Here is a 10,596-nt window from a genome sequence, read left to right on the forward strand (position 1 = left end):
AAAATCCCAAAACCTAAAGAAGGGTAAGAACTAGGGAAAAGCCAGGGGTCTCAGCAGCCAGAACTGGTGGAATTTGTTTCTGTGATGCCGAGAGTTGACGTAGCTCCCGCTGCCCCCTCCCGGGGGTGATTTGGCACCAGATTTAACTTCCTAGGAAAGAGAATTTAATTGCTCTCCCTGACAAGTCACTTGGTTGGGAGCAGGGCCCTGCCATTGACCGACTCCTCACAGCAACAGCCGTCATGGTGGATGTCGCTCCCTCCCCGCCACGCTTTGGCTTCCCAGTGCCAACGCACAAGCCCCTTCTTTCTGTGGATACGTGTCCCACAGCGCCCCCGCTTTCCAGGGGCTACCCGGTGTGAACCCCGCATGCACCGCTCCATTCCCAAAGGCAGGTCCCCAAAGGAAGGGACTCTGAGTCAACAAAGGCAGCTCCCGGTCTTTGGATGGAGGGTGGGGTCACACAATGCAGACTCCACACGGGACCACGGGTGAGCCCCTTCATTTCTCGGGGCTTCAGTGTCTTTACGCGTCACTCAGAAGCCACAACCTTGTCCTGCCGCCCTGACCCTTGGGTGTGTGGCAACCGGACACCCTGCCCCTGCCCTCTCTAATCCAAACACCTGAGGCCTCTCAGTAGTTTCCAACGGAGTCACTTTGCCTTCGCTCTGGAAACCTTTCCCGTTTTTCTCCTAAAAGGAGCCACAGTGACGGCGGCATTCGAGGTTCTAGAATAACTTTTTAATTTCTTCTATTGTAACAGAGAGAGGATAACACAGCCGCCTCATCACCTGTAACAACGGTTTGACCTCGTGCTTTGGGCGCAGTAATTGTTCAGTAAATGTCAGCGGCGTTGTTATTGGTGGTGTTAGTATTTACTGACAAGCAAGTATGGCCAGGCCCTGCTTTATTCGCCCCGTTCGATGTGCTTCGAGTGAACTAGACGTTCCCGTGTAAACAAGGGATGCTCAAACCTTCTCCCCCACAGAACCTTTACCTTGGCGGGATGCCAGTAGCCTCACCCTCTGGGATGTCATTAGCAAACATCCCGGGAAGCCTGTTATCGTCTTTGTAGGAGGCATCCATTGAGGATGCAGCTCTTGACATGCAGCGCGGTCCTGAGGACGCCGGGAAGAATTTCGCTCTGGCCTGAGTCCCAGGAATTGCTCTGCTCCTCCTGGGAAACTGGTTTCTTTTATCTTGCGGGCTCTGCCTCGTGGAACCCAGCCTGCTCCCCTGCTTGCTTTGGCCCCGTCCGGAGTCTCATTCTAGCAGAGAATCAGGCCCTGGTGCTGCGTATTATTAAACACTGTGGACGCATGCTTACCCCGGCCTCACTTTTTTTCTTCTACTTTTTATCTTCTTTTGTTTTTTTAAAAATATTTTTTTTAGAGAGAGAAAGGTTATTCCATCTATTGATGCATCCATTGGTTGATTCTTTTTTATTAGAGAGAGGGGAAGGGAGGGAGAGAATCATCAGTGTGTGGTTGCCTCACGCGCCCCACCCCCCCTGACTGGGGACCTGGCCAGCAACGTAGGCCTGTGCCCTGACCGGGAATGGAACTTGCAACCCTTTGGTTTGCAGGGCCAGAGCTCAATCCACTGAGCTACACCAGCCAGGGCCAGTGGTGGATTCTTGTACATGTACTGACCAGGGACAGAACCCACAAACCCCCTGCCTTGGCGTATCAGGATGGTGCTCTAACCAACAGAGCTACCAGGCAGGGTCTGTAGCTTGTTTTTTGAGTGAGATGGATACCCTCCCTGGCCTTAGTGTCCAGCCCCTCTGTAAAGCGTAAAGTGGCACTTGAGCGCCCCCTCTCTGTGTGGAGGGCTGTTGCCACCTCCGGAGGCTTCTCCCTCCTGCCAGCACCCCCATATCTGGGTGGCACCCATTCCGGTTGCCCTCTCTATCCATGTGGTTCAGGACTCCTGGGGTCCAGCGTAGCTGGGCCCAGCTGTGAAGTGGGCAGGCTTTCCTGCTCCCTGTGCCCGAAATCCAGGGGCAGCCCCCCCATTTTCCATTGCAGCTCCCGGATGTGGGGGGTGGGGGACCGGCAGTGTATGTGCAAAGGGCGGGGTTCGTTGGTCCTCTTGTCTGCCATCTCAGCTTCGACCCACCAACCTGAGCAGCCCCTTGCAATTGCCATACCCTCTGCGGTTGAACGTGGCGCCTCCCACATGGTTGAGCCCCACCCTGGCTGCTCCCCACCCAGGGTGCCCAGGCCTGGGGGTCCCGGGCAGGCATGGACCAGGAGCAAGGATGTCCCCCTGGGCCTCTCAGCCTGCTCCCCACAGCCTGAGAAAGGGGCTGGTCTCAGCTTCCAGAGAGGCCTTCTCCAAACCCACGGACCCCCCCCAGGGACACAGGCCCCCCCGCCCCGCCCCCCCACCCCCGCCTGGCCCCTCTCGGGCAGAGTCCCCACCCAGGGGCCACATCAGCTGCACGCTGCGGATGTTTTCAATAACTGAGTCCAAAGAGGGGCTTCCCCGTGGGCAGCAGGGAGGCCATGGGCCCGCTTGCAAAGGTTCTCATTGTGTAGGTCCAGCCTTCCCACCCCTTGGTGCAAGCCACCCCCTCCCGTGCCACCAGGCTGCCCTCAGACCGGGGCTCAGGAAGTCGGGGTTCAGCCAGGTCCTCGTCCTGGCTCCCCCAGTCACCCCGTGCCCTTTAATTGCCCTCAATCGTCACTGCACAACATTTGATGGGACACCAAATGAGATCAGTAGGTGACAGATTCTTCAGGTAAGGGAAGGCATCAGCAGGTAAGACCTACAGGGTCCTCTAGGATTCGGAGGGTCCGGACACCCAAATTACCTGCCGACAGCCCTCCGTACCCCAGCATGAGGGGCTGGATTTCTGTTTTTACTGTGGGGAAACATGTAGAATGTGAACTTACTGTCTGGGCCACCCGCCACTGTCCCCACCATCATCCCCAGAACTTTCTCCTGCATCTTCCCAAAGTGGAATGCGGGAGTTAACATTTTAAGACTCTCTCAGGGAAAATCCGAATAGTTTCTTGAGGCGAACAAAGATATGTAGGACTTCCTTTTCTCCTAGTAGGGCGAAGGCGGGAGACAGGAGGCCTTGAAAATGTGGGGAGCCCCTAGGGGCACAGCGGACTAGCTGGGCTCACCTGGAGTGGGGGTAGGGAGGCTCAGGTAGGGGACGGGAACAGACCACTCCTGAGCCAGCCCTCTGCTCCCCAGGGACCCACTGCCCGGGCCTCAGGGGGGATGTTTCTCCTGTGGTTAGGCTGGGCCTGATAAACACCACACATGGGGGGGGGGGCCGTGGTCAGCAGGGGCCCTCGCAGGCAGGGGGACTGAGGGCCGAGGGCCAAGGGATGGCTCTGTGAAAGCCCAGTTCCTCAAACCACAGAGTGGGACAGAAATATGTGAAGCATGTGACTCCTCAGAAGGCCTGGCTCTGGGTCCTCCGACCCCCTGGACAGACTTCAGACAAATTACAGGCCTGCCCGCAAGCATTCTGGTGGGGATCTTGTTTTTCTTCTTGCAGACAAAGAGCAGATTTGCTGACAGATTAGGAAGCAGGAGGCTGGGGTGAGGGGCAGGTCACCCGGGAGCGCAAGCCTATCGCTGGAGCGTTAAATTACCCGCTGAATGAGGTGCCGCTCTGGCTCAGCTCTGGGTGCAGAGGACAAGTTCAGGGAGACGTCTGGAATGCTGGCTCCTCCCCCCACTAATCGGGAGCTGGAGGAGCTCCCTGGCCCCTGCAGTTCTCCTTGAACCCCTTAGGGGGCTGCTTCTGTCATTCCCAGGGGAAACTGAGGCATGGAGCAGTGTGGCTAAGGTCAAGTCAGAACCCAGACTCTGAGATCGCTCTTGACCTCTCTCATCTCTCATGCGATGCAGATGCTCCTCCCAGCTTCCCCGATGTACCTGGGTGACTCAGGGCACTTAACAACTAATAACCTCTATTCCTATAGCACCTTCTCGTGGGTTAGTGCTGTGGCTTTTACAGCTGTGTGCAGTTGGGACAACAGATACAACCGCAGTCGTCACACAGAGCCGGGCACCGAGGCTGGAGCAGCTGGAGCAGCTGGAGCAACTGAAGAGGCTGAAATGGGTCCCGTCCCCCCTTCGCATGTTGAAGTCCTGACCCTCAGAACCTGGAGATGTGACTGTGTTTGGATCTTCACGGAGGGGGTGAAGTTAAACAAGATGAGGTTGTTAGTGGGGGGACTCTGATCCAAAGTGACTGGTGCCCTTATAAAGAGATCAGGACACAGATATTTAAATGTTGACTGGCTCCGGGCTTAGAGATTTGAACTGGTTTGCCGTTTGTTCTGCGGTAGTTTCTCCCAGTTCGAGGCCTGGAGAGGTTGGCGGGGAAGCCTCTGTGCCTGGCAGCCCACGGTTCCAGGGGCCGGGTGTCCAGGGTCCCGTCCTCTGGGGTTCAGGTGAGAGGAGTCAGGCTGTGGGCTTTTGGGGTACAGGGCAGACCCTTTGGGGACCCCACTGACAAACGGCAGAAGGGCAGCCACTTCCCCATGGCGGGCAGGGTATAGTCACTCATCGTGATTCCTCTACTCACAGGGTCCCACAGCTGACTCCTGGTGGCCACACACCTTTGCCACCCAGCTCCTGGCGGGCGTCGCCCTGGGTGGATGGGTGGATTGTGGGAGCCCTGTGTGGCTCACCTTTTCCAGCTCTCTCTCACCGGGGGGCGAGGGGGTGCAGGGGGAGGTCCCCGGGACCTGGGAGAACTGCAGCAGCATAACCCCAGCACACCATCCTGTCCTGGCTCCCCTGGGAGCTTGCGGCCAGGCGGCCACGCCCCCTCGGGGCTCACGTGCGAAGTGAGAGGGCTGGGCTCCAGGACCCGTAGGTCCCTTCCAGCCTTAATGTTCCCCCCTAGTAGTGGGTGCCTCACAGAGTCCTCCTCCACCCTCCGGGCCCCCTGGGCTCCCCTCCCTGGGGAGTCCTGCCAGCCTCCTGCCCAGGGCTGGGGATGCCCCAGTTCAACTGCCCCGGTGCCGTGAAGGGGTGTCGAGTCACTCAGGCCAGCTCACTCTCCACTTTTATGACTTTTATTCCCTGTGGTCCCCAGTCCCACAGGGGGTCAGAAGGGCCGCCCCTGTCCCGGGCCTCTCCCGGGCCTTGCCGGACAGTGGGCCCGGCTAGAAGAAGTTGACGACCCTGCGGAGGGACTGGACACGAGCACTGTGGGCCCCCCAGTCGGAGAAGCTGCGGAAGTCGCCTCGTTCCACCAGGTACATTCGGCCACGGTAGTTGGGCTCCTCATACAGGACCCACCTGGGGCCGGAAGGATGGGTGGGAGGTCAGGGTTCAGGACGCTGGGCAGAGTCCCCTTCCTTCCCTGCACCAGCCCTTCCCACCCCCACCCACCCCAGCCCTCCATCTGGGGTCAGTGCTGGTTGTGATGTGCATACCAGGGGTGCTCAGTAAAAGTTGATCTTGTACACCGATCAGTCTGCAAGGGCCCCGAGTAATTCCAGGACACGCACACACACACACCACACACACGCACACACCGCCACTTGTTCCTGGTCCCGGAGAGGTCGGTTTGCACAGACAGTACCCGTCACCTGGCAGGGGTGACCAATTCACCCCCAGGGGTGAATGGGGACCAGTCACTACTCATTCACCCTGCAAACGCTCCCGTTTCCATGCTTGTGCCTGGCGCTGTTTTAGGAGGTCCCAAAGTAAGTCCACGCACGGGTTCCTGCCCCAGGGATGCCCCCCGCAGTGGGAAACTGGTGTGTGAGGGCAGGTGCCCTGAGGAGCTGCCTCCAGCGCTTCGGAGCCCCGGGGGGGCCCTTCCTCCCTCCCCTGAGCTCCCACAGCTCCAAGCCCCTGGGCAGCTGCCAACAGCTCTGAGAGCAGAGTTGCACACAAGGACTGGGGCTAGTCTGTGAGGCCCTCGGAGGCCCCGGCCCCGGCAGGGGCAGGAGAAAACATGCCCCTCCCTTCCCCACTGGAGGCTGTGGGCAGCAGGGGAAGGGACCTGTGTCTCCTCAATGTGGTCTCTCTGGGCTGCAGAGGCAGCCACCGAACTGCCTGACTGGGGCAGGGGAGGCCGCTGAGGGAGGGAGAGGCCTCCGGGACAGGGGACAAGCTGCCCACCTGCTGGGGCCTGACCCACCCTAGAGCCTCCCACACTGGCCTCAGCCTCGCAGGGCCCGGCTGGGCCTGGGATTGGCAGCCACGCGGTCTCTACTCACGCTCCGTCCCCGTACACCTTGATGGCGTTGACGCAGTTCTGGGCCCAACCCCGACTCGGAAGGAAGGGGCAGTCCTCCCGGAACTCCAGGCACTGGCCCGTGAAGTTGCAGCCCTCAAAGATTTCTACGCGGAAGTGCTCCCCGTGCTGCCGGCCCACATGGGCAGCGGAAAGAAAGAAGGTCGTGGAGCTGAGTGGCCCTCCCGTGAATAGGAAGACAGGGCGGGGGAAGGAACTGGGAATCACCCCAGGCTCTGCACACCCCAGAGTTCCCAGGCTGGGGACTGTGCCTGTCCCCACTGCCCACAGGCACCCCAACCCCGCACCTCTGCTGGTTCTTGTGCAAGGGTTTTGGTTGGATGAAAGGGGGCTGTTACTTTAAACAGCTGCAGAGCCCCTGACCCGGTCCAGTCTCCTCCTCTGCCCCCTCACCCTCTCTGGGCTGCAGGCCTCAAGCAAGTCCTTAAATGATAGTATTTTACAAACTGTAACAGCGCCTTTTGTTACAACATGAAGCCAGAAGCCTAAAGCAAACACAGAGCTGTCCTCGCTGAAATGCCTGCTGCGTCCCTGGGAGGAGACACAGATGTCCTGCTAAGCGTCCTGTGTTTCTGAGAGACAGAGGCAGGCCAGCTCCCGACCAACCAGCCACGGTGCTGGCAGGGGCTGCGCCTGCGGCACAGCTGGCCGAGGTCAGCTCTTAGGAGAAGATCATTGGAAAGATACCTGAGATGTTTCTAATACAAAGAGCATTATGCAAGATCCAGGGCCAACCCTGTGAATTCCTTTTCCAAATGTCCGCGGCCTGGTGGTAATACTAAGATAGTGCTCTTACAATGCGAGTTGCCAAAGCCCAGGGGAACCCCACACAGGAGGTTGCTCCCCCGGGGTTCCCCGCATGTCCATCTGCACACCTGGCCCCACGTGCAGGAAGGGCCTCTCGCTCAGCCCAGTCTCAGGAATCAGCCATTTCCCATAGGACCGTCTGGAACTCACGGCAGGACGGCTAGGAACTGGGACTTGGGAGAATCCGAAGTCCTCAAATCCCACCGTGGGGACTAGACACACATATCATTGGCCTCTCCACACAGGGCTGTGGCCGCCACCTGTTGGCTCCTATCTCCAAATTCCTGCTTACTGGCCAGCCATGCATCCCCCGCCCCATCATCTCTTCCACAGCTGGGCACGGAAGGGTCTGGAAAAACTCTCCTCACCAGGTGACCTGCCTGGTGGTCTGACTGTGTGGCGAAGTGCTCCCCCGTCTGGTGGCAAAACCAAACCTCTAGTGTTTCCAACAGCATTAAAAAAAAAAGTTATTTACTTTAGAGCGAGGAGAAGGGAGGAGAAAGAGAGGGAGAGAAACAGCAATGTGTGGTTGCCTTTCTCACGCCCCCTACTGGGGACCTGGCCCGCAACCCTGTGCCCTGACTGGGAATCAATCCAGCAAACTTTCAGTGCACAGGCCGGCGTTCACTCCACTGAGCCACACCAGCCAGGGCTTCCAACAGCGTTTTAAGTGGAAAATTTAGCAAGATTTGGGGATCAGAAATTTCAAGTGCTAAGATTATCACTCAGAATCAAAGGACAGATAAAGAGCTTCCCAGACAAAAATAAAAGCTCAAGGAGCTCATCATCACCAAACCAGTATTCTATGAAATGTTAAAGGGCCTTCTTTAAGAAGAAGGAAAAAAAACACCCCAAAACATGAACAATAAAATGGCAATAAGTACACACCTATCAACAGTTGAATCTAAAAGCAAAACAAAACAACAAGCAGAACATAAACGAACTCACAGATACAGGGAGCATTTTGACAGTCGCCTGGTGGGAGGGGGCTTGGGGGACTGGGTGAGGAAGGGGAGGGATTGCTAAGCACGGACTGGCAGTCACCACAGAACAGTCCCGGGGATGGAAGGTCCAGCACCGCGGAGTCAGTAATGTGCTAACTACGGCCGGGCCTGGCGGGTACAAGACTTAGCGGGGTGATCACTTAGTAAGTTATATGACGTCTGCTCACTGGGGTGCACACCTGAAACCTATATAATGTATGTCAACTGTTATTGAAAAATAAAAAAATGATTTAAATTCATAAAAAAGAAAAGAAATCTGAAGTGCTTTCCTCAAAGATGCCTGAAAATATAGGCACAAAAAGGTAAGGCTGGGACCCCTGGCACCCCCTGCCCGCCCACGGGAGTGGCTGGGTCTCTGGGACATCTGTCTGCCTTAAAGATCCCACGCCCCCTCATTGCTGTCCCACGTCTGGCCAGGCCTGACCCTTGGCCACCTGGCAGGGCGCCCCCTGGCGGCGTGGCGCACTCACCATCCCCACGGGCCGGCAGGAGCCCACGTGGTCGTTGTGGCCGTTCCAGCGGAAGAAGTCGGGGTACTCGCCGCGCTCCAGGACGAATTGCTGGCCTCGGCAGTCGGGGTGGTCGAAGCACACCCAGGCCCCGCTCTCCACGCGGATGGAGTTCACCCGGTTCAGGAAGCCTCGGTCCTGGAAGTTGTCACAGTCCCCGAAGACCTCCAGCTTCCGCCCCGTGAAGTGCTTACCCTCGTAGAGAGTGATCTAGAAAGGCACAGGGGCGCGGGGACCCGACACCCTTGACTGAACCCTGACTCCCGGGCCGCTGAAGCCCAGGCCTGCCTGCTGCGTGCAGGAGGTGCTCAACTGCGTCTGCCCAGCGGGTGGGAGAATGGGCCCGGCGCCGGCCCCGGCCCCTCCCAGCCAGGAGCTCATGCTGGGCAAACTCCAGGAGAGACGTGGGGACCTGGATTCCCCTTTGTCCAGGGGCCCAGGTGGAAACGGACTCTTCCCAAACGCCCGCTGCATTTCTTTAAACTCAATTTTTGTTTATTATAACAACATAATATCCAAGGAAATGTTTTCAAAAGACGACCTTCGCCATCACCCAGCCTGGTAAGCCGGCACTTAGCGCTCAGGAAGTCAGGTTCATGGCGCCTGCACCTGGGAGCCTGAACCCCATGGGGCCGAGTCAGGGCCGGGCTCAGGATTCATGGCTCAAAAGGGCTTTTCAGTGTAACTGTCCTTTTGCTTAGTAGGCCGCTTTTTTTGGTGACAGGTGTGTGTCCAAGCTGGAGCGAGCCTCAGCAACCCAGTTTAGACACAGCGTCCTACGGTGACACAGCAGTGATGGCTTCTGCTTGTCCCCAAACCAAACAACATGAACCGTGCCAACCCCAAAACTCACCTCCTGCCCAGGAGCCTAAAATTCCAGCCATTCAATTACTCTTTGGGTTTTAACAATTGTGCTCGCCCTGGTCGGTGTGGCTCAGTGGGTTGAGCACTGGCCTACAAACCAAAGGGTCGCCAGTTTGATTCCCAGTCAAGGCACAGGCCTGGGCTGCGGGCCAGGTCCTCAGTAGGGGGCGTGCAACAGGCAACCACACACTGATGTTCCTCTCCCTCTCTTTCTCTCTTCCTTCCCCTTTCTCTAAAAATAAATAAATAAAATCTTTAAATTCCTAGAAGGGCCCTGGCAAAGTACAAGTGATGTTACCTGGGGCCCCGTTACCTGGGGCTCCGTAACTGTCGTATGCCTCCTCCCATGGTGTCATGGTGCTCCTGGACCCCCTGGAGTGAGGTGAGGCAGTACGATTTGGCCAGGGGGATGCGAGTGTGTAAGCTTTGAGACCATTTGCTGGCTTTCCCACAGGGGCCCAAGGAGGGTGTGCGGGCCGCGAAGCATAACCTGACCTATGCAGACGGGCACAGCAGCCCTGAGTGGGGTCCCTGAGTGACTGAAGGCACTATCGGAGTAGAGAGGATGCGGAGCCAGAGAAGGGGCAGAGATCCAGATTTGCTCCCTTCCTGCACGAGACAGGGCTGGTCACGGGCTCCCTCCAGCTGGTCAGGGAGAACTGGTCACCCACGGGACCCAAAGGTCACTCAAGTCTCAATGTTTTGCAGAGAACCAGCCCCAAGTGCCCCTGAGGAAGGAGCAGCCACGCAGAGCAGTCTCAGGCAGGGACACGGGGCCCTGGGGCTGCAGGACATGTCAAGGCCCCCCGCCCCAGCCCAGACCCCTCTGAGGCCTGACCCCCTCCCTGAGTTAAGGGGGTGGAGGTGGGGCCCCAGAGCCAGTGCAGGAGGGTGGGGGGAGGGGACCTTCCCACCTCCCACCTCCCTCATCCAGGCCACCTGTTTGGTTAAGAAATTTAGCCAACTTTCAAGCCACAGTTTGCCCCCAAACCCCACCCCCACATCTCCAGTACAAAGAGCAATAGGGGTTGGGGGAGGGGATCTCAAGGCTTTGCCTCAGCCCCCCGACATTATTCGGGTCTCACTCACCTTCCCCGAGCACTGTGCCATGGTGGCCCGCCTGCCGTCCCTGCATGCCACCCCCAGATATAGCAGGCAGTGCCCT

General features: G+C 58.0%; 1 protein-coding gene across 2 annotated transcripts; it reads right to left on the bottom strand.

Annotated features, from left to right (window-relative positions):
• Positions 1 to 5,040: 5,040 nt before the first annotated feature.
• CRYGN (crystallin gamma N) lies at positions 5,041 to 10,596 on the bottom strand. Of its 2 annotated transcripts, none has more exons than XM_024564441.3 (4): positions 10,521 to 10,596; positions 8,529 to 8,777; positions 6,210 to 6,355; positions 5,041 to 5,280 (listed from the first exon to the last, which is right to left on the bottom strand). In XM_024564441.3, the coding sequence occupies exons 1-4, from the start codon at positions 10,539 to 10,541 to the stop codon at positions 5,145 to 5,147; spliced, it is 552 nt and encodes a 183-aa protein (XP_024420209.2). In that variant the 5' UTR covers positions 10,542 to 10,596; the 3' UTR covers positions 5,041 to 5,144. The 2 variants fall into 2 exon arrangements, with proteins under 2 accessions (XP_024420209.2, XP_045054672.2); XM_045198737.2 differs by having other exon boundaries at positions 8,529 to 8,705; positions 10,521 to 10,579.

Source organism: Desmodus rotundus, chromosome 6 (genome assembly GCF_022682495.2).
Source record: "Desmodus rotundus isolate HL8 chromosome 6, HLdesRot8A.1, whole genome shotgun sequence".
Taxonomy (NCBI): Eukaryota; Metazoa; Chordata; class Mammalia; order Chiroptera; family Phyllostomidae; genus Desmodus; species Desmodus rotundus.

Coding starts and splice junctions, on each gene's coding strand:
- CRYGN (XM_024564441.3), bottom strand. CDS start 10,541: ATGGCACAGTGCTCGGGGAAG. Junction 6,356..8,528: donor CCTGCCGGCCCGTGGGGATG/GTGAGTGCGCCA, acceptor GTGGGCCGGCAG/CACGGGGAGCACTTCCGCGT. Junction 5,281..6,209: donor AAGGTGTACGGGGACGGAGC/GTGAGTAGAGAC, acceptor TTCCGGCCCCAG/GTGGGTCCTGTATGAGGAGC.